The sequence below is a fragment of the Diabrotica virgifera genome, chromosome 1, assembly GCF_917563875.1.
Source record: "Diabrotica virgifera virgifera chromosome 1, PGI_DIABVI_V3a".
In the NCBI taxonomy this organism is placed as follows: Eukaryota; Metazoa; Arthropoda; class Insecta; order Coleoptera; family Chrysomelidae; genus Diabrotica; species Diabrotica virgifera.
Window position 1 is genome coordinate 14,210,884 of NC_065443.1, and position 24,283 is coordinate 14,235,166.

Below are 24,283 nucleotides of genomic sequence, written 5' to 3' on the forward strand. Positions count from 1 at the left end.
ACCAATGACAAGATAAAGAAACATTAACGATTAAGAAACATAAGACGAAAAAATTTAAAATATGACTACGGAAAAGAAATTAAATTATTTATATACAAGGATATACAAGAATTTTTATACAATGAATTTATGAAGAAATGATGTAAGAAAATGATGTAAAAGTAATGATGTAAGAAGAAAAATAAAGACATATAAGTTACCTATAATGACGTAAGGAAGTTTATACATTAACAAGTAAATCCCATTGGAGGGAAAAAAGAAAAAAAAAGATTGGTAAATATAAGACTTATCATAATATCATAATGATGGACATGTTATTAAGATTAATGTAAAGAAGATTTAATGACAATGATACGGAAAACCGAATAATTGAAGAGACTTTTGTACAGTAAAAAGTACTATTTAAGAAAAATACTTGGTATTGCTTCAAGTAAAATATAGATAATTAGTATAATATAAAGTTACTTTAAATTTTTTGTAATATAAACTAACTCTAATTTTCTATAATGTTAATATGTTTTGAATGAATACTTGACAAGTCATGTAAGACTGTATTTCAATCAGAGAAATAGAGACTTTTTCATTGTGACGGTATAATATAAAGTGACTAATTGCGCGAATAAGTGAGAAAAAACTATTATTTAGTAGATAGCACAAACTCATATTATTTATTTAGCGTATATTTACAAGTTTTCGTTCCTAATCCTTTTTTTTTTGTAAATATTTTATGGGTCCGCGGCCCCGAAACTCATTTAGTATTAGGATTTCAATTTTTAGCCCAGAAATATTAGGATTAATTATTTTTGCCCAGAAACAGTAGGATTAATTATTGTTAGCCCAGAATCAGATTTAGTGTTAGGATTAAGATTTTCTTAGAGAATTTTCATTATATTTTTCAACAGAATATAGTCTATTTTTATTAACACTTTCTTTAGATTTTTTTTCATTATTGAACACTGAAGTTTTTAGGTAATAATTCTTTTTGTTTTTGATTTTGTTTTAAGTTTTGATTTCAATTTTTTAATATCGAGTGAATTTTGGTATAAATATAATATTTATGTTTTATGGTTAATTAAGGAGACAAATGATTTTTAATATATTAGAAGCAAAGTTAATTAACAATACAAACAATAAAAAACCAACTCTTGTCAAGGAAAAAGGTACAAAATAACATCAGAAGATTTTAACATGCTTATTTCATGTTTTGAAGCTAACCGACTCTCATCAAGACTGAGCAGTTCGGATCAGACAGGAATTTAGGGATGCAAAATGTAGATTTTTTAAGCGCACAACTATCCATTTTGTCTTTTTGGAACAAACCTTCCCATGACTAAGGACGTGGAGAAAGAACCGGAAGCAAATACAAGGATTTAAAGCTGCGAAAAACCCGCCAAGTAGGTAAGGGTTAGAAAAGGAAGAATATGTGACGTAAATACGAGTTTAATAAAGAAATATGTTTAATAGTACACTATGAAGAAAGTACTAAGTATAAAGAAAATGAAAATATGTATTAGTAAAGTACCAGTCAAGAAGAAGAGGAAGAAAACGGAGAATTTTTTTTTAATTGAAGAATATATAAAAGGTCAGAAAGTCAAATAATTATTTTAAAAGTGAAAGAAGTATAATTAAAAAGTAAGTTCAAATGTAAGAATTAAAGTTATAATTTTATTTTAAATCGGGAAAAGGTAAAATATACATTACAATTTCTGAGGGTAGAATTTCGCGAGATATAAGGAAGTAATAAGTAAGAATAGACGATGTTTGATGGCAATTTTTTTATAGGGTAATAAGCTGCATATTTGTATATATTATATTTGTATTTTGTATTTGTATATATTTCTATAAATCTTTTAAAGTAACCAGTTGGTGGAGCACAACAATATTTTCTTCCTTGCATGTAGTCAGAAAATTTCCCGAAGGGGATGGATGTAAAGGTTTATCAACATCCAATATTGAGATCAAGACATATTCATTTAATTCTTAAATGTACTAGAAACAAAACCAAAACATACACATTTGTTTACATTTTAGTAGGTGACCTAGATTTGTTAGAAGCACCAGTTTCGTATGTCGTGGTCAAGCTGAGTCGGCAATATATTTGTTTATATACTTATATACGAAGGCATCGTGATTTTCTAATTGATTCGTTAATTAAATATCATTCTTAATCCAGATGCACTCGCAGATGGTTTTACTTTAAGCACACCAACTAGTTACTAGCGTAATAGTGATTAAATAAACATATTATGAGTACTTAGTGTATTCCTACCCCTAGCGAGGTTCATCTCCAGAATACGACAACGTATTCTATTATATAATCAGACCATAATTTTTTATACCAAACAATATTATTTCATATACTGGCGGTTTGCTAAACTCAGACAGAACTGGTTAGTGATTTTAGTCAATACTTTTAATAATTACTAATTAGTTAATAATTACTAAATAATTAGTAATATTGCCAATGTTGGCAAAATTGGCAAATAACAAAAAAATTACCTACTAAAATCACTAGCCAGTTGTGTCGAGTTTAGTGAACCGACTATATTTTAATTTCATAGCAAATGGAACAGTCCATTTATCATAAAGGGGAGGCCGAATACTCGTATAAACCTTTGTAAAGCTGTTAATAAATTATTGCTTTTAAAAAATAATCAAATTGTATTTTGAACATCTTATTTATTTTATATAATAATTAAATTCACTATCAAATGTCATTATGTTTTATTAATACTTACTTTAAAATTTAGTTTGACATTCACGAAGTGTCAAACTCAAATGTAAATAACCTATGCTTTGCTTAACAAATCGAGATTAAAAAACTAGCTTACTTAGCAACGATTTCAGCTGGACATGTAGTATGTCGGAAGAAAATAAAACGATTGTGACGTCACATTTTAGACTTTGAGGTCGATTATCTCGAAGACTACATAAGACTAAAAAACTACATAAGAATCCATCGATAAATCTGATCTGAGTATTGCAGGAGCGGCAACGCAATAACACACACACTTTTGCGAATTTATAAACGAAATGTTTTCGTTGAAAATGAAAAAATGACTTACTTGAGGAAGGTGGAAAAATCATATGTATAACATGGTAGTAAAGTGCCCTTTCCTCCCTTGTTATACAAATAGCTATTTCAATATATCGCGTATACATTCACTAATTGGTTTATTGTTTTCCTATACACAGAATTAAAATCAAAAATATTTTTTTAGAAAACAAAATATTCAACAATTTTCCCAAATCATTTTCTGGTTCTGATTGTGCTGTTGAAGTATTTATTTTTAATGGAATCCTTAATCTGAGGAAAACACAGACATCCTATATTATTATACTTTCCCCTGAAGGTCATAAATTATTCCAGTACTAAAAAAATTTAGCGCCGTTGTTGCCACTCGTTCGACAAATATATCGTTATTTACGGACACAAAACGACCAAGAAGATTTATCGCGTGGTTGCCACTCATTTCTAAATTTCGAGGTGTAGACGATTTACAGCATATATTCGTTTTCCCGTTGGATATAATTTGAGCAGTGTTGCCGTGTCTATAAAAAATCGGGAACTGGTGGATTTCGTTAAAAAACGTATAGGGTGATCCACTAAGTGTAAGTATTGTGTTAACGGAACATATTATTCTGTTATGATTTTTGAGAATAGCGGTTTGGTTCAAGTTATTCGAGCAATAAAAGTGACACAACTACATTTCACAAACCAATAAATTGATTCTTCGAATAAATTGCTCAATTTAAATACCTAAAATAAAAAAAATTCCTGAGTTTAACTTATCAAATTGTATTGTAGGTTAACGTGATTATACAGTGCGCTGGAATAAGTGTTACCACTCCCTATTAACTTATTTATTTTTAGCACATAAGCAAATAGCTCGGACAGGTCGATTTTTAAAATAATCTTAGTATATTACACCATAAATGTTTCGAACTTTACGCAATCCTTCTTCAGGTGAATGCCATAACTTGGACTTTTTTAAATGGGAAAGTAAATCATGTGACGCGTCATTTAAAAGTTTTTGGAATACTGATTACAAAAATGTATAATACTTTATTCCTTTTTGAAAGCGTAGGCGCAAAATTTCGGTCGAGTTATTTTTAAATGCATTCATTTTTTTTTCGAATCCTGAGAAAACTAATAAGTATTTTTGAAAAATTTAAACGCAGAATGAATCAGTATTTCCGAGAGTCAAAAGTCCCTGAGAACTTCTGTAATGTTTATTTTAATAAGTATACAGAGGTGAAAAAAAGGGAAAATTAAGTGTGATTTTTAATTTCAAATATATCATTCAAAAGAAACTTTTTGTTTATTCTAAAGGACTTTTATCCCTTGGCTATAATGTAATCTTTCACTCTGCGTTTAAATTTTTCAAAAATAATTATTAGTTTTCTCAGGATTCGAAAAAAATGAATGGATTTAAAAATAATTTGATTGAAATTTTGCGCATACGCTATGAAAAAGGACTAAAGTGTTATACATTTTTGTAATCAGTGTTTCAAAAGCTTTTAAATGCGGTATGACATGATGTACTTTCCCATTTAAAAAAATCAAAGGTATGCCTGTCGCCTGAAGAGGGATCGCGTAAAGTTCGAAACATGGATGCTATAAAATACTATGATTTTTTTTAAATCGACCTGTTTGAGCGTTTTGCGTATGTGTTAAAAATAAATAAGTTAATGGGAGGGGTAACACTTATTCCAGCACATTGTATTAGACGACAACAACTGTGTATACTTCTTCTTTAGTCCATTTCTATCCAACTTTGGACATATATAGGCCTTCCCCAAATCTTTTCGTATCTGTCTGTCTTTGGCTGCGCTTTTCCAATTAGTTCCTGCAGCTTTTACATCGCATCTGAGGTCTTCCTCTTCTTCCTGTCCACGGTCTCCAGTTTTGTATTTCAGCATTCCATCTTTTATCTTTATCTTTTATCTCCACTTTAACCCTGTTATATTTTCAGTTACATTTTTTTCTTTTGTTTTCTCTCTTATCTTTGAACTTTATATGCATATATGTTTAATTTAGATTATGGCCATTATTATCCCTTGATGAAGACGGACATGTTTAGCAAGGGAGTAAACAACGCTTGTTGTTGTAGAGTAGAGAATAACGATTTTTATAGAATTTGATAATGTGGATTTTACAATTACGTTTAGATTAGCTAAAAATTTTGTAGATCAATAATTATAACACTTGATCGGTGACTAATTCCATCCTCTAAGCAACAAAAACAGACCAATCGATGTTACATACAACAGACTAAAAAACAACATTTTTGATGTCTCGAATTTCCTAAACTTGTGGTCCGATTTAAGTGATTGTTTTAATATGTTATAGCCTTATTCTTTAACAATATCGCTGTAATGATATTGTTGCTAAACAGGAAAAGTTTCATTGTATACCGGGTGTACCAATCAAACTTTGTTTTTTTTTCTCAAAGTTCGCATCACACTGTAGAATATTCTAGCGTTTATAAAATAATGAAATTAAAACCCGACTATAGCCTCATGTTTTCTCAACATTCGGTTTTTTGATTCATTCGCTTATGTTGGACCATAAAAAAGTTAGGTACATTAACAACTAGCCATGTTTTTCATCAATACAGGGAGTTTTTAAATAAGTATGGCAAACTTTAAAGGGTAATTCTGCATGAAAAGATAAGGACAGTTTGCTTTAAAAACGTATGTCCGTAAATGTGAATGCTTCGTTTCCGAGATAGGAGCTGTTGACATTTTTCTTACAAACTGACGATTTATTTTTCTGAAGCTATTTCTTTGTGGCATTTATTTAATTTACTATTCTAATTGGGAAATAGGCCACAATTTAACTTGAAAAATGATTTTATTGACGTTTCGACTTCCACGTCGGCGGTCGATATCTAAATACAAAATACTAATAAATTAAACTATTTTATTTATTGCTCTAAAACCGGATAAGATATGCACGTGAAATTTGGTGGATTTTAAGGCGTAGTTACCAGTTGAGATATGCAAATGAAATTTGGTGGGTTTTAAGGCGTAGTTATTGCGCATTTTTTGACGTACAATTAAAAATTTTATATTACCGGAAAATCATTACAGTTCTTACTGTGACTTATTTTAGGGTAAAATATTGCTCTGAAGACATTTCTTTGTGGCATCTTATGCAATTTACTATTTTACTTGGGAAATAAGCCACAATTTAAGTTGGAAATGAAATTTATTTTACTTTTCGATTTCCTCTTGGATCAAACTCTATGGGTATTTGACGGATCAAAATTTGCTAAGTTCAAACGGTTTTTTTAATAAACATGTTCATAAAATATTGAATTTTTTTAAATATATCTTTGGGCAAGTATAGTTGTTTAAATAATCGTTTATTATTTATAAATTACTGCAAAAATAATGTTTTTTTTGCAATTATCTTAATTAATTATGTATTTTGATTTTGAGTCATAAAAGAAAATACGTTGTTATTCGAAAAATCTATATGCTATTATGAAAGTGTTAACTTAAAAAAATTCATTAAAACATATATCTGTTAAGAAACTTTCCATTTATTTAAACATTGAATGATTTTGAATCATCCTGTATAATAAAATTTATTTTTATAAGATTTTCTACTTTTAAAATCTATATAAACGATATTTCAAAATATTATTTAATCAACAACAATTAGCAACAATACAATTTAAAACCGCATATGCCATTATCTCAATTTTTTTTATTTTTGTTTCACCGCGCAATAAACAAGCTTACGACCATTCATAAGTAAGATGAATGACCTTTCTTATTATCCAATCGATAGTAGACGCAACGTTGCCACGTTCGACAAAAAATATAGAAACAGAGAGTCGCTTGGATGACGATAAAGCGGTTGCCAGTTCTCTCAGAAATTCGAGATCTTCCGAAAATATCTCACTCGCAGATGTTGCCAAGTTTCTGATAAAATCGGAAATGTTTGGAAAACAGTAAAACCAAAAATTGTTTGATACAGGGAAAATGATTTATATATTTATAGAGTTAGCGCATACATTTTGGAATTTAGTTCTTAAAAGATATTACTTATTTTAATTCAGAGATTTCATCTATTTCTCGTATTATTCATTAATATTTAATAGATAATAATAAGCGCGATTTTAGTTTTAGGTTTCATCCTGATCAAAGTATTCTAGTGGTAAACAATATTTTGTACAGTATAATAATAGGCCTGGATCCCGCGTACAAAAAAAAGTTGATTGATAGCAAGATGAAAATTGTTAATAGCTTAATGGTGTCTAGTCGGACAAACTTTGATGTACGGGAATACTAGAACGGGGTAATTTTTAATTGTGAAACGTGATTTTAATTGTGCAACTTGTCATCCTGACAAGTTTATGATTGTGAAAACTAGCAGGATGTTTTAAGTTTATTCAATAGCAAATTTTATACAATCTATGAAAAAATGGTTGTACGACAAATATGTTGGGCATTTTAATAAGTACAACACATTGAACACGTCAAATGACAAGACTATTGTTGGTGATAAATAGCAGTCTGATTTTTGCATGAGTGTTTAATGAAAAGGTAACAAATTAATTGGAAGTTCTGTCCGATAAAATACATGGGAAGTTTTCGTAGTCTGACGTTTGAAACCTGTAACCTGTTCCACAATTGAAACGTCCCCTGTTCCCGTGCATTAAAGTTTGTCCAACTAGACACCGTTATGCTATTAACAAATTTTCAGCTTGTTATTAATAAAATTTTATTTGGTACTCGGGATCCAGGCCTATAAAGTTTCAGTTACACATGAAATATTTTCTTCAAGATTTATAGAGGGTTATCTGCTATAGTAAAAAACCTTATCTTCAGTATAATACATATTTATTAAAATCAAAATGATAACGTAGAAATAATAAGTAACATACCTAGAGGCTTTTGTGGGTTTGGTGGTCAGTCGTTTATAGAAGAAGGTAGAGAAGACGTGGATCTTCGACTTTTGTTCTGGCGGTAGGTTGTCCACGAGATAGGTTAGGTAGAAATCTATTATCACATCGTTGAGAAACTGGTCTTGAGCCAAGCACATGTAGTCTTCCGTGTTGATGGTTAGGCGGTAACGGCCCTCTGGTGGATATGTCAACAACTGTTTTATCTCGGCGAAAGCACTGTAAGGAAATAAAAAAACTTTAAATATAACCATAACCAGGTTTGACAATAGTCGAACTAATTCATAAGCTCCCAAACAACCAAGAAAAGGAAAACAACGGAAAAATACCAATTAGAGCAGCTACAAGATAAAGAGGTAGCAAAAAGAACCGAGGAAGAAATAAACAAGAGATTGGGAAAAATCACGACGGGAACTTAGAAGAAGAATGGGAACTAATACAAACAATCATAATAGAAAGTTGCAGAACTTAGCATTGGGAAAGCCGAAAAAGAAAAGAGAGCACACTGGTTTGCTGAGGACTAACAAAGGATCCTAGCGCAGAGGAACAACGTAAAAATGGAAAATATTAGAAGTACATACTACAGAAAAAATGAAACAGCTTTAAAAAATCAAAAGGAGAGACAGGTAAATAGGGAGAAGTGTACTTTTGAAGTGTGTAAATTAAATAATTCCTAGCTGAGCGCTTTCGGCTTCTAAAGCAATCTTCAGCGCTATGGTCAAAAAGTTCAAAATACCACTATGAAGAGAGATGGATCCCATGTACGATATAAAAATACTTCTATTTCTTATGCAGTTTTTTAATGATGGAAAAAAACCTTGTCTGTCTGTCGAAAAAATGCTCAATTTTGCCGTTGTTTTTTTGTGGCCGGAAAAGTTAAAAACTTATATTACAAGCACAAAGGACTTTCACACGAAAAATTACATTACATATAACGAATATTTGATCATGGTAAGGTCAAGAAACCCTACCATCTGAAGTGTACGGTGTCAGCATGCAGAATTGTACGGTGTCAGATGGTAAGGTTCTTGATCTTACCATGATCAAATATTCGTTATATGTAATGTAATTTTTGTGTGAAAGTCCTTTGCGCTCGTATTTGATGTTTTTAACTTTTCCGGCTACAAAAAACCAACAGCAAAATTGAGCAATTTTTTCAACAGACAGACAAGGTTTTTTTCCATCATTAAAAAAACTGCATAATAGAAGTATTTTTATATCGTACATGGGATCCATCTCTCTTCATAGTGGTATTTTGAACTTTTTGACCATAGCTCTGAAGATGGCTTTAGAAGTCGAAAGCGCTCAGCTAGGAATTATTTAATTTACACACTTCAAAAGTACACTTCTCTCTGTTTATCTGTAGGCATAAGTGTGTACAAAACTATTTCAGTCTTTACATTTCAAAAGGAAAGAAGCTAACTAATTATTACTGGAAAATAACTATAACTATAGAACTAATAGAAGACAAAAAATATGTCCACCATCATCAGTGACATCAGTGACACAAAATAAAAGCACAATATTATGCATAAATAAAGATGGTATACCCTATTCCACGAACATACGCCTGTTTTGGATTACTTCGACAACGAATATTTTGCTGTGCAAAATAAGAAGAACGAAAGTAAATTGCAAATTCTTCTTCTTCTTCTTCTTTTATATAGGCAGTACTGCCTGTTTTTCTTCAACGGTGCCTTTCATTCTGCCCCTAAGTTGTCATTCCATCTTTTCCTTGGGCGTCCTATACTTCTCCTGCCTAACGGTGACTTGTCCCTGGCTATTCGCGGTGTGCAAGTACTTGGAAAGGGAAACGAGAAACGACCGTGCGCGAGTCGCGGAGAAATATTGCAACTATCTTAAATAATTCATATTGTCAATTGAAATTGTCAAATTGACGTATATTTCATACCTTCTGTCATTGAAGCAGAAAAATTATATATTCCTCCACAATATTGATATGATATGCAATTATTATATAAAGGTAAATTTAATTAATTGTATTTTGCTTGCAGTACTGCATTTTAATAACTAATTTTATTTACTACATACAATTGTTTACGTTTGCATAACATAACCTGCATCTTATTTTTTCTTCTTAATTTTTTTTGGACTATGGTCTTGACAATTATCCAGCAACCAGGACTAATATAATTGGCCAATATAATTAAAAGTGCGAATAAAAGTACAGAGCGTAGAAATAGAGGTCGCTTTGCCGAACTTGCACGGTCCCAATTCTTACTATCCTTGATTCAGACATCCTGCTTATGTGCTCATTCCACTCTTCTTTTCTGTTCTTTACCCAGGTATTTATATTGTCTACTCCACATATGCGTCTGATTTCCTCACTTCTTACCCTATCCTGTAGTCCTTTTCCAGCAATCCTTCTTAAGATCTTCATTTCGTTGGTTTCCAGATGTCTTCGTGTTTTGCTTGTATCTGGTCTTGTTTCGGCCGTGTAAGTCATAACGGCCTAATAACTGACTTATATATTCGGGCCTTTGTTTCCAATCTTAGGTGTTTGTTTTTCCAAATTGTGTCGTTTAGGCACCCGGCCGTTCTACTGGCTTTAACTATTTGGTATTTTACCTCTTCTTCGATATTGTTGTCGGCTGATAGATTAATTCCCAGATATTTGAAAGTCATTACTTGTTGTATAATTTGATTGTCTAACTCCAATTTGCATCTTATTGGTTCTTTGGCAATTACTAAGCTTTTTGTTTTTTGGACTGATATTTTCATATTAATTTCTTTTGCGTTAATGTTGAACTCGTGCAATAATCTTTGTAGGTCGTCTTCGCACTCTGCTACTGACACGGTGTCATCAGCGTAACAGAGTATTTTTATCTCTCTATTGCCCATTGCAAATTACATTGTTGTTTATTGGAATAATTATTAGCGCCATTTACTTTCGTACTTCTTATGTTGCACAGTAAAATATTCGTTGTCGAAGTAATCCAAAACAGGCGTATGTTCGTGGAATGGCCCATATGTTACCAGTAAACAAGACAGAAAAATTAAACAGATGGGCAGAGTATTTTATGCTAAAATTATTACAAAACAACAGTTTATGAACAAAATCTAGGTTTGCATATGCTCTTTATTGATTTTAAACAGGCCTAAGGGTAAGAACAGAACAAGTGGGTCGAGGTGGATGCCACTAGTTAGGTCGCGGTCGATGTCGACAGCACATAGCAAGGAGGTCACTTGCGCTGTCAGTCGAGCTAGAATCACTCTCAAGTGAAGTAGTTTAATGAAATTTGAAGAAATTCAAAAATAAACTGAACACAAAAAAGGATTATATAAAAAGTATCAACTCAGATAGCGCAGGTAATGAAACATCCTTGTAGGCCGCGCAGTAGACATCCATATAAAACAAACTCATTTTATTTTCAAAAGCATCGATGTAAACCTCCTGAATGGCATTGCGCTAAACCTCCACCGCGACTTGCCTGCTCTGTTCTCTTTCATTCACTACAATGTGTTTGTTTTACATGGATGTCTACATCGACCGCGACCTCCACCTCCACCTCCACTTACTTGTTCTGTTCTTACCCTTAGATTCCAACTCATGAAACTGACTATATGAAGCAATGAGATAACTAGGAATACCAGAGAAACTGTCATGACAAAAGGTAGTCTTTCAAATTAGCTTAACGTCAAACGTCAATTAATAGTAGATTAAAACAGAAGTAGAGATTTGAGGGAGGAACTATTGAGAACAGTTTTTGGTGGTATAAAGGACGCTAACAAGGAATGGCGCAGAACAACAAACCAGGAGCTACTGGAGATATAGTCTGTCCGCTATAACTTTTCCCATGCGGTACGATTCATTTTCAATCAAATTAGGTCAAAACAGAAAGTGAAACGTACGCCGATGTGTGTAGTATATAGTATGTATACAAAATGTATATACACATCGACGTTCGTTTCAATTTATGTTTTGACTTAATTTGATTGAAAATGAATCGTACCGCATGGGAAAAGTTATAGCGGACGGACTATATATAACAGACCCAAAATAACACAGAAAATCAGGACAGAGAGAGTCCTAAACGTCCTAAAAGTTATGTAAGAACGAAAACAAGGGGAAAAAAGAAGAGGGAGACCACGAAGAAAGTGGTTTGATGCCGCCCGGATCAGCATAGAAGAAATGAAAAAGTGGAAAAATCTAGTCAAGAATATTGAATCCTAGGACCCCTGGGGCTTGTACTGTAGTATGGGAAAATATGCACATGTACACATCTTGTTGGTCTTTGGCTTTTAGTTTGTATACATCCATAAATGCCTGATTATAGACAACTGTGAAATCGCGATAGTATTTCAAGACAATGAAAAAATCAACGAAACAACAGATGAGATACAGTAGGTTGCAAAATAAACAGTACTGAAATGAATATTGAAATGTTTATGATTATTTATATATTTAGTATAATACATTTATGATATAGCCTCGCAAACATTATTCAGGACAACGTTCCCGATAAAACAGATATTAAAGATGCCCTCTGGCAAGAAAAAATCTTTAATTCTAGTCCGCAATTCCGCAATGTTAGACGGTGGATGGGTCTGCCTCCTTCAGCATTCCCCATATCTACGCATCAGGTGGAGTTAGGTCTGGTAATAGGGCAGTCAATCAATGAGGGTATTTGGCTCCGAATTCCATCCTACTACATCGATTTACTTCATATTTTCACAGTAAGTAGGGATAGCTCAAGAAACAAAGTCTACCCTATGCCGATGTGCGCTTTTATCTTGGGGTGGTTCCCATCCCTTCTCGGGGGTGAAAAATATTTTGGTTAAAATAGCCACGGAAGAGGCTAGAGAACCTAATTTTAAGCAAAAACTGTTCTTACATTATTTTTTGAAAACTCAATACTTTTGAGTTATTCGTGGTTGAAAAATGGCCATTTTCATTTAAAAATGACACCTTTTCGGACGGATTTTTGCAAATCCCTTAAAAAATGTTCATCTAACAAAAAAACTTTATAAAATATTTCTATAGGTTATAAAAAAAACAAAGACATTCGTTCCTTCATAAATCTTCTAGTTAAAATACAAAGAGGGATATGGTAGGTAAGAAGAGTTTGTTTTTTTGCTGCATGCTCAAATCGATGTATTCAACTTGAAATTAAAGAGAAACTGTCGATTTTAGGTGTATAATGATACTAATAACTTTTGTGGTGTTGGAAAGACCTTTAAAATGAGCAATACTAAATGTCGATTACATGCAAACTAAGCGAGATATTCTGCAAAAAAGTTGATGACTAATGTATTTTAAGAAGAAATGAGAAGTATATTTAACCCCTCATCCATCAGAATTTAAATACATCGTTTTCCTTCTACAATACTTTTTATTATAGTGTTATTTCTATGTTCAAAAAGTTGGACTGGATTAAAATGAATGGGTTTTGAAAAAAATAAGGTCAAATTATAGAGCGCATTTTCAAATTTTCTTAAAAATTTTCCTTTCTCTCCATTTAACTCGAAAAAGATAAGAGATACTAAAAAAAATACCACACAAAAATTTTGGGCTTTTATAGATAAAAATTTCCTTTTTATTTTTCATTACTGTATCTCTTATCATTTTCAAGTTACATGGAGAAAAAGGATGATTTTTAAGAAATTTTAAAAATGCGCTCTATAATTTGATCTTTTTTTCAAAAACCATTCATTTTAAACCCGTCCAACTGTGTAGACATAGAAATAACGCTATAATAAAAGGTATTGTAGAAGGAAAACGATGCATTTACATTTTGGTGGATAGGGGTTAAAATTACTTCTCATTTTTTCTTAAAATACATTAGTTGTCAATTTTGTTTGCAGCATATTTCGCTTAGTTTTAACACAAGAATCTACAGGTCGAGCAAGTCTCGTAAATTTCGCGATTGCGAGCCACGCTTCACGCAACCGTGTTTGCGTACTTGTGTTTCGAGTTGCGTGGTCGTGCGGAGTTATATTTACCAAATTTAAATGTAATCCTTTCTACTGATAATAATATACTATTCTCAATATGGCTACTGGGTGTAAAAGATAAATCTTATTCTATCTGTTCTTCATGAGTTTTAGATAATTTTAGTTGTATTTCTTTGTAATTTTGTGTTGTACAAAGATTAATTTAACATTTTCTCTGGAAGTATTAATTTAGAAAGATAATATGCTTCATTGGTGTTGTGTTTTGAAGTGTGAAATGCAAAGTAATTGTGATAAAGTCAAGATAAAGTTCACTTTTAAACTGAACTAAATAAGGTATCTGAGAGACAACAATGGTTAAATGCAATACAATGTACAGGTTTTACTAGCGAAATGAAAATTTTCCTGTCCTGTCTGCTGTAATCATTTTATATCTGGTAAGTTACAATTACAACAGTAACGATTTTTGAAGATGTTAACATTTTAATCTTATAGGAAAATAGGAAAACCAGCCGACTTAATCGATAATAACAATCTCCAGATTGGGTTCCTTCAATAAATATGGGCTATAAACACAATGAAATAAGTTCCCCAAAATCTAAAATGGAGTGCTATCAAAGGAGAATTAAAGGAAAAAATATTCATATTGAAATTATTTATAAGGCACTGGACTGTCTTAAATTCTACAATAATACTAGGTGGGTAAATGATTTTAGACATTTTTCATTAAGAGTAGATTAAGATTAAGTAGATTTTCATTCAGTAGATTTAAGACTTGTTTACACGGGTAGAGTAATGATGCAAGTACTTGATAGAGTAGAGTAACTCTACCTGTAAAAATGCTCAGCACAGTAGAATAGCTGGTAGAGTGTATAGTTGGAGTTAAAGTAGAGTGACTAGCAACCTATGGCAAAGTAACTACTCTATGACCACCACTACTGCCAAAATGTCTACTCGGCTGCACACTCTACCCATGGAACACACTCAATTATGGCAGAATAGAGTAGGTAGGAGAGTACATGGGGGCGCTGTCATTCTGGCTGGAATTGTGTTTTGTGTAAATAGTGAAAATGAAGTTCACCGAAGATGAAACTTTAAAACTTGTAGAGCTATAATACGGCGAATACCAGTGTTTATGGAATTTAGGTAGTGTATACTACAGAAATAAAAGTTTGCAGCAAGCTGCGGAGGATGAAATCGTCGAAAGAATGGCAAAGGAGGCTTTGGAGTAAACGAGCTTAAGCAAAAAATTAAGAATTTAAGGTGCACTTATAATCAAGAGTGTTTAAAAATACAAAAATCGGTTTCACTATACTAGCATCAGTACTATACTTGTACTCTCCTCATGTGAATGGTATCAAGCCATTTTTGGTAGAGTACTACCGCTACTCTACTCTCCTCAAAACTCTACCCATGTAAACAAGTCTTTACAAACAGTGGAAAATGAGGTAGCTAGTAGAGTAGTAGTAGAGTAAAATATACTGGTTTAGCAAATTACAATGTTTTAAGTTAATACAGTAGCGATCAACAGGTAGCCAAAACGTGTTCCAAGATTGCCACTGTAATTTTGAATATTTTTTCGAGGTATTTGGCACACGTATTCGTAAAATAATAAAGAATGGCGGTACAGAGCCCAATTTGAAAAATATATTAATATGTGGAAATTACTCTGTAATTATACAATATTTAAAAAAGAGCCTGTACCGCCATTAAGAAGAACAAAAAAATACACTTTCTTCAAATAAACTTTTTTATCCGATGCCTAGATTTTGTGTAATTTTGGAACTACTAATGAAATAAAAAATTTTAGTAGTTCCAAAATAACACAAAATCGGATAAAAAAGTTGTATTTGAAGAAAGTGTATTTTTTTGTTCTTCTTAATGGCGGTACAAGCTCGTTTTTTTATATTGTATTTAATTACAAAGTAATTTCCACATATTAATATATTTTTCAAATTGGGCTCTGTACCACCATTCTTTATTATATTAAGAATATGTGTGCCAAATATCTCGAAAAAATATTCAAAATTACAGCCGCAATCTTGGAACACCTTTACGCTACCTGTTGATCGATACTGTTACCTCTTAAGATAGTTTTAATAGTTATTCATGATATAAGTATTAAAAGTACAATTTTAAGACGCGCATGTGAAAGTTAACTTGAAAAAATAATTTTATTAATGTTTTGACTTCCACATCAGATGTCATTGTCAAAATACAAAATATTCATTATTATTAGGTTTATTCTAGCAAACAGTCAAACTAGTCAAAAACCGTCAGCAAACAGTTGGTCGGTAAAAGAACATAATACAGTCACCAGTGCGATCCCCTCTACTCGCGCTGGTCCACTATTCGCTGATGATTTCAAACTGTTTGAAACTGATGCTAAAACAAACCTATTATTATTATGCATATCATTATCTGTAAATAATATTTCTTCTGATTGTTAATTGTAAAGGATAGAAAAATTACCATTTATTTTATTTTTTTTTAGAATCAGCTGAGAGAAGTGGTCTACAAAAAACCAGGAAGGAAACGGAATATGTGGCTACGAAAGGCAAAAGAAAGGTTTACAAAGCAAATGTGATACATTTTTTTGAAATATTTAGGAATATCAGTAAATTGCATTAAAAAATGTATGAAAAGATTTTGTTCAATAAAAATGTTTATATTTATCAAGGATGTATTATTTGGTATGGCCACATATCGTCAGTGATGTAATAATACATCCTATCTGTTTTTTTCATGAGTTTTGTAAGAGAGACTAAAAACTTGTCTTAGGGTCACCTCCTGTTTTCATATGATATTTGTTTTGTAGTAAATTAAACTATCTATGAACTACAAAACAAGTCAAAACTTACATATGAACACAGGAGGTGACCTTAAAACATGTTTTTCCATCTCTCATACAAAACTCATGAAAAAACAGATAGGAGGTATTGTCACATCAGCAAGGATTAAGGATGTACAGTGATGAGTGCCCTAATAACCGGCAAAATATGGGCAACATATTTAGTTGTGAGATAAAAAGAAATGAAACTAGTCGAGCTGGGAAATTTAGCGAAATTAACCTTTAAATTTACGTTATATTGATCCCACCTTTACACATATCGGAGGAGTATGTCAACTAAAACTGTCACTGTGACAGTGGTAGTTTCCAAACTCGTCTGATATGTCTGAAGGTGGTACACAATCAATACAATCTAAATGTATAAGTTAATATCGCTAAATTTCCCAGCTCGACTAGTTTCATGTCTTTTTATCTCACTACTTAATACATCTTTTGTGCTATTTTGCCGGTTATTAGAGCGCTCATCACTGTATTTCTGGTATATCCAGGGAATGTCTACAAAATATATTTTGAATGTCCAGAGAACATTCGTGGACATTCATGGAATGTTCCAATAAGACATTCAGGTAATGTTTAAAATGCTGACACAGGATTTTCCTGGGATGTTCAGGGAACATGTTTTCGGGGATATTCCAGGAATTTTTCAATGTCTGTGTACCTTCTATGGACCTATATGGAATATTTTGGTGTTATTACCGCCGCACTCCACTTGCGATTTGTAATCAGGAAGATTGAACACATTGTTTCAAATACAAGTCAATCCATTTGTGACTAAATAATCATGGATTGACTTCTATTTGAAAGAATGTGTTCAATCTTCACAACTACAAATCGCAAGTGGAGTCCGGCGCTTAGGGCTACTTCCTCTTTGGTATTATGTATTATACTACAGAAATCAGGAACTTTCCTTCTAAATATATGTATGCATCTTGGCCATCAAACATATTCTTTGAAACATTTTTTTAAGGGGTTACATAGGTCTTGTGGGTAAAAAAAGTGACTTTTTAAAAAAAATATATCTCGAAAACTAAAATTTATTTTTATTTATAATTGGAACATGTAAAAGTATAGTACTTAAGGTAGTCTCAAAAAAAGTTTCAGCCAAAAATATTCATTTTTGTAGAGTTTAAGTTTTTTTTGCGTTGGCAGCATAACTAAGTCCAGTCTCATCTGAAATCAAAAAGTTTCTTGTAGTTTATACCTCTGGCTAGAATATGAACGAAGGAATTAAAAAAAATGAAATTTGAAGATTTTACATAAGTTTAAACACATTTTTGACCCCAATTTTTCTCATTTTTAAAGTAGTTTTTTTTTATAAAACAAAAATTACCTCATCTAATAAAAAATCATTTGTTCATTCACTAGCCAGAGGTATAAACTACAAGAAACTTTGATTTCAGATGAGACTGGACTTGTTATGCTGCTCACCACAAAAAAGGGCTGTTGTCGAAAAATTGCAGTCAACTCTACAAAAATGAATATTTTTGGCTGAAATTTTTTTGAGAGTACTATACTTTTACATGTTTCAATTATAAATAAAAATAATTTTTAGTTTCCAAGATATAATTTTTTTAAAAAGTCACTTTTTTTACCTGCAAGACAACAACTTGTTGATTTCAAATTGTAACAGTTGTTTTGCAAAGTATGCTGCCCTCTTGTATTTTCTGTGTTATCTTCATCATACAATTACTTCATCTAAAAATTTTCTGCGAAAAAAAAATAAAACAAAAGTTTAACCACAGAATCAAGTTACACAAATTTTCAAACACCTCACCTGATACAGCGTCTCAAGTACGATTGCGCGAATTGGTAAATATAACTCCGCACGACCACGCAACTCGAAACACAAGTACGCAAACACGGTTGCGTGAAGCGTGGCTCGCAATCGTGAAATTTACGAGACTTGCTCGACCTGTAGATTCTTGTAGTTTTAACGTAATGGACCTTTAATACAGCTCATTTTAAAAGTCTTTTCAAGCACTATTAGTAGTATACACCTAAAATCGACCGTTTCTCTGTTATTTCAAGTTTAATACTCCAATTTGAGAATGTACCAAAAAACAAACTATTTTCACCTACATTATCTCTTTTTGTATTATAACTAGAAGATTTATGAAGGCAAGCGTTTCTTTGTTTTTTTTTATAACCGACAAAAATGTTTAATGTAGTTTTTTTAGTTAGATGCATATTTTTTAAGGTATTCGCAAAAAACCGTTGGAAAAGGTATTATGTTTCAATGAAAATGGCCAATTTTCAACCACGAATATCTCAAAAGGTATTGAGTTTTCAAAAAAAAAATTATAGAACAGTTTTTGCTTATAATTAGGTTCTCTAGCGAATTCCGTCGTAATTTTAACCAAAAATTTTCCACCCCCAAGATAAAAGCACACATTGGCATAGGGTAAACTTTGAATTAGGAGATAAGTAGAGGCTAGGCCCAAAATTTCATTAAAATCCATGCAGTAGGATAGAATTCGGAGGTAATAACCTGTTCTTGCTCCCATTTACTGGCGTATAAGTGGATATCTCCCAAAATGATCGCGCACTATACGAAAAGACTTCCTGGCTATGTGACAAGTTGACCGATCCTGCTGCAACCATTTTTGATTTTAAGATTGGATCGTTTTCGCGACCTTTTTCTAGCACCCAACATTAACACGACATTCACATACGTTCTAACGACGTTCTGGAACCACTCAGTACGTTTCGGTGCATGACGCATACAATTTTGAGGCACACATTTCAGTACTGTTTATTTTGCCGCATACCGCAGTTTAGTACGTTCTTTAACAGTAAAATATTGCAAAACCTCTAAATTCTAAAGAACCGCCCCGATTTAGATAAAATTTTGCAAATAAGCTCATCTTGCCCTCCTCTTCAAAAGTGATATGACTACAATGTGTGCTTTTTATTTTTAAAGGGTGAAAGCTACCCTTTTTACCAAAAAAATAAAAACAGCATATATATAAGCGGTATTTAAATCTAAATTAAGTGTAGGTATGTTAAATAGTATGCTTAATATAGGAATTTGATTGTTTCTTATATTGAAACGTATTTTATAATTTTAAACCCTTAAAAACTACCCTCTAAATAAGAATTTGTATAAAAAAATAATTTGTAACTCTAAATTAGGTAATGATGCATTTTGTAGTGATTTAAACTTTATTTTATGTTCGTAATTTAGTGTATTAAGTATTTAATATTTTCAACCCTAATAAACTACCCCTACACTACAAAGACATTTATTAGATCATTCACTCACGGTAAAATATTGCAAATGAATATTAAACAACCGCTTGGGTTGACATGAAATTTGACATTCACTTAGCTAATAAGTCAAAGAAAAAAAGTGATATAGTACCGATGTGTGCTTACCCCTTCACAGGGGTGAAAAATATAGGTCCAAAATAAGTCCGGAAATTGATAAACTGATTACTTTTAAGCAACTTTTGTTCTATAGAGTTTTTTCACTAAGTTAATACTTTTCGAGTTATTTGCGAGTGAATATGTTCATTTTTCAACAAATGAGACGGTTAGACGGTTCTTCGTAAATAACTGAAAAAGTAAGTATTTTATCGAAAAAATATTCCGAGCAGATATATAGATTATGAAATCTAAAAAAATCTGTGTATGTATGAAGTTTGGAGAGCTAGTAGAACCACAGTTGTAGCTAATGTAAAGTAGGTTTATTATTCGTGAAATTCCAAATCGAACATTTCGACGTGAAATATCCAAAAAATGAAGCACTCTTTAGGGAAAATTTATCAGAAGTTTTTAAGAAAGTTTTATTTTTTTTTGTTTTTTTATTTTTTTATTTTTAGCATTAAATGTAAGCAAATTACGCTCAAAATAAGGTTGGTCCCTTTTGAAATTAATCGTTATCGCTTCACAAGTTACTTTACTTATAGACCTTGATGCCGCGTACCGCGAAAAAAATTGATTAATAGCAAGCTGAAAGTTTAACAGCTTAACGGTTTTTTAACGATAACTTCTGTAATTTTCAAGATATTTCATTGTTTCAAAGATTTTTTCGTCGGGAATTGTAAGTGATAAAAGTTCTCAAAAGTTGGACTTTCTGGAGGTCTTTGATTTTTAAAGCATGCGATTCAAAGAGCTTATAAAACTGCTTCTCACACTTACGTGCAAATTTAAAATATAAATATCTCACTCAGTTTTTATCACAGAGACATTGAAAAAACTGAAAAAGTTTCAGTATAAAAAATACTACATTTTAGTATTCACATATATTTTTCAAATTTCTTTTATTTTTCAAGTAATTTTGAAAAAATGGAAAAAATTTATAAAATATCAAAAAATAATTTAATTGATGGATTCGACCGTTACTTGATGGAAGTTCATTTTATCTAACAATAAAACACTGAAAACGTTTGTTTTCTATACTTCCACAAAATTTATTATATCTAAGTGACTACAGCTGTTTCGGCGGAGTGCCTTTCTCAAGTAATATAGTTTACAATGTGTTTGCCTTTTTAATCTTCAACTGAAGAGGTTGAGGAGTGGGGAGCTACTTGTCTCGAGTTGGTCATTCAGAATTATATCTGTATTTTTCAGTTTATTAATTTCCATAGATTCTAAAAAAGATAGCTTAAGGCCTTTATTTTGAATATGTAGAATTTGAAACTCTTCATTGAAAGAATGATTATGATCTAGAAGGTGAAGTGCGTATGTAGAAGTGTCTGTTTTTCTATTGTTGAATGCCCTTTTGTGTTCTGCTATCCGTTTGTCAAAAGTTCTGCCAGTTTGACCGATGTACGTTTTCGGACAGTCACCACAAGTTAGTTTGTACACACCACTCTGTAGTTGCTTTCTCTTTCGGCTTTTATTGTTCTTAATATATTTGCTTAAGTTGTTGTTAGTTCTGAAAGCTGGTGTTATTCCTTTCTTTTTTATGTATCTGGCTATTGTTGTTGTTATCTTGCCAGTATATGTGAGAGAGCAGAAGGTACTGGGTTCTTTCTGTGGTGGTGGATACACTAATTTCAGGGCTTTCTTGTGGAGTTTTTGGTTTAAAATTTTGTTAACTGTTTGTTCGTTATAGCCGTTGTTTACTGCTATTTGTTTAATGATGTTTAGTTCTATTTCGAAGTTATTTTTTGTCATGGGAATTTCTGTCAGTCTATGTATCATGCTATGGTAGGCTGCTAATTTGTGTTGTGTAGGATGGGATGATGAATTGTGTATAGTTGTGTCAGTATGGGTAGGTTTATGATATACGGAGAACTCATGTTTGTTGTGTAGTCTGGAAAACTTTCTAGATGTAACGATTTCCAGACTACACAACAAACATGAGTTCTCCGTATATCATAAACCTACCCATACTGACACAGCTATACACAATTCATCATCCCATCCTACACAACACAAATTAGCAGCCTACCATAGCATGATACATAGACTGACAGAAATTCCCATGACAAAAAATAACTTCGAAATAGAACTAAACATCATTAAACAAATAGCAGTAAACAACGGCTATAACGAACAAACAGTTAACAAAATTTTAAACCAAAAACTCCACAAGAAAGCCCTGAAATTAGTGTATCCACCACCACAGAAAGAACCCAGTACCTTCTGCTCTCTCACATATACTGGCAAGATAACAACAACAATAGCCAGATACATAAAAAAGAAAGGAATAACACCAGCTTTCAGAACTAACAACAACTTAAGCAAATATATTAAGAACAATAAAAGCCGAAAGAGAAAGCAACTACAGAGTGGTGTGTACAAACTAACTTGTGGTGACTGTCCGAAAACGTACATCGGTCAAACTGGCAGAACTTTTGACAAACGGATAGCAGAACACAAAAGGGCATTCAACAATAGAAAAACAGACACTTCTACATACGCACTTCACCTTCTAGATCATAATCATTCTTTCAATGAAGAGTTTCAAATTCTACATATTCAAAATAAAGGCCTTAAGCTATCTTTTTTAGAATCTATGGAAATTAATAAACTGAAAAATACAGATATAATTCTGAATGACCAACTCGAGACAAATAGCTCCCCACTCCTCAACCTCTTCAGTTGAAGATTAAAAAGGCAAACACATTGTAAACTATATTACTTGAGAAAGGCACTCCGCCGAAACAGCTGTAGTCACTTAGATATAATAAATTTTGTGGAAGTATAGAAAACAAACGTTTTCAGTGTTTTATTGTTAGAAAAAATAATTTATTATTAAAGTTTTTTTTTTAAATCTAAGAACTTTAAACCGGTTTAAATCTCAGAACACGTAGTCAGTTTATAAATAAAGCTAAATGTATATGGAATAATGTTAATTTTTATTTTTGTGGAAAATTCACCGATTTAAGAAATTATTTTTTTGTTTTTTCAACGACAAAATCGTTTTGTTTGTTTAATAACTCGGCCATTTTTTATCCAAATCACTTCTATCGTAGCACCTTTTAAAGGTATGAGTAAAGTCTTTAAAAGATGCCTCTATATTTTTTTCCAAAAACCTCTATTTCTTGCGTTCTTTAATGATAAAATGTTTGAATCAAGGTTGATTCGAAAAAACCCCGATTTTAAGTAGGGTGTAACTTAATTAGTGTTATTGCTATAATAATTTAAAGAACACCACTCAATTCATTAATTTAAAAGGTTTCTTTTTGATTCTAATGACTTTTTCGTAAAAATGCATAATTTTCGAGTTATTTTTGAAAATCCACTCAAAAACATGAACTTTTCATGTAGAAAATCATCAATTTCAATCCTGAATAACTTGCTAAATATCAATTTACCGAAAAAGTCGTATATAACATTTTTTACTCAGAATTGAAATGTCTATCGATTTCTGAGGTTATTTTGACGTTAAATATTTCCCGAGAAGGGGTGGTACCCACCTCCAGAGCAAAAGCACACATCGGCACAATATCACTTTTTTCTTTGACATGTAAGCTATGCGTATGCCAAATTTCATGTCAATCCAAGCGGTTCTTTAAAATTTACCGCAAAAACCGTCGAAGAATGTACTAGTTGACATTACCTACTCAAAGCAGATTTTCTAAGGAGACGCGGCACGGGAAAAAAAAGAGCGACGTGAATAAATCAATACATATACATTAATAAAAATTACCTATTCGCAACAATAATAATAGAATGACTGACTTACCCAAAACCGGGAGTTGGTCGGGCCACATCCTTGGGACAAGTCTTAATCAAAATGTCATTGGCCTCCTTGATGTTTAACTCCTCAAAAATACTAGCAGGCTGGCTGTAGATCGTTTGAAACGCGTTCTTATTCTCTTCCGAAAGATCGTCCGGTAATAAGGTCAATCGACGATGAACCTCGTCTTCTAGGGACAACGGATCATAGTAATAGTCACTGTCTGTCATCATATCCAGCACTGTCCGTACTTGGGAGGCTGCTGACGGATTCAGGTAGTAGAAGATCACAGGCAAGGAACTGTTGAAGCTGACCAATACTTTGACGGTGTCACATTTCGCGAACGTTATTGTCTTTACGCCTTTTTCCTTGTGCGGATGCGGAACCTTTATGGTTACCGCTTCCGAATCTATCACGATCTGAAAAAAAAAGGCAGGGCGTTGTTTCTAAGAAGTATCATACAAATTA

General features: G+C 32.1%; 1 protein-coding gene and 1 long non-coding RNA gene across 3 annotated transcripts in view; one reads left to right on the forward strand and one right to left on the reverse strand.

Moving 5' to 3' along the window:
• Positions 1 to 24,283, reverse strand: part of LOC114342259 (uncharacterized) — a 75,958-nt gene that overhangs the window by 33,050 nt on the left and 18,625 nt on the right. For both annotated transcript variants that reach the window (XM_028293396.2, XM_050654850.1), the window contains 2 exons: positions 23,822 to 24,234; positions 7,902 to 8,138 (listed from right to left, as the gene is read on the reverse strand). In XM_028293396.2, coding sequence (XP_028149197.2) covers positions 7,902 to 8,138; positions 23,822 to 24,234 — 650 coding nt within the window. The remainder of the gene's footprint in view (positions 1 to 7,901; positions 8,139 to 23,821; positions 24,235 to 24,283) is intronic.
• On the forward strand, positions 13,780 to 16,536 carry LOC126887389 (uncharacterized). Its single transcript, XR_007699048.1, has 3 exons — positions 13,780 to 14,269; positions 14,328 to 14,530; positions 16,327 to 16,536. It is a non-coding gene; the product is annotated as an uncharacterized LOC126887389 (long non-coding RNA).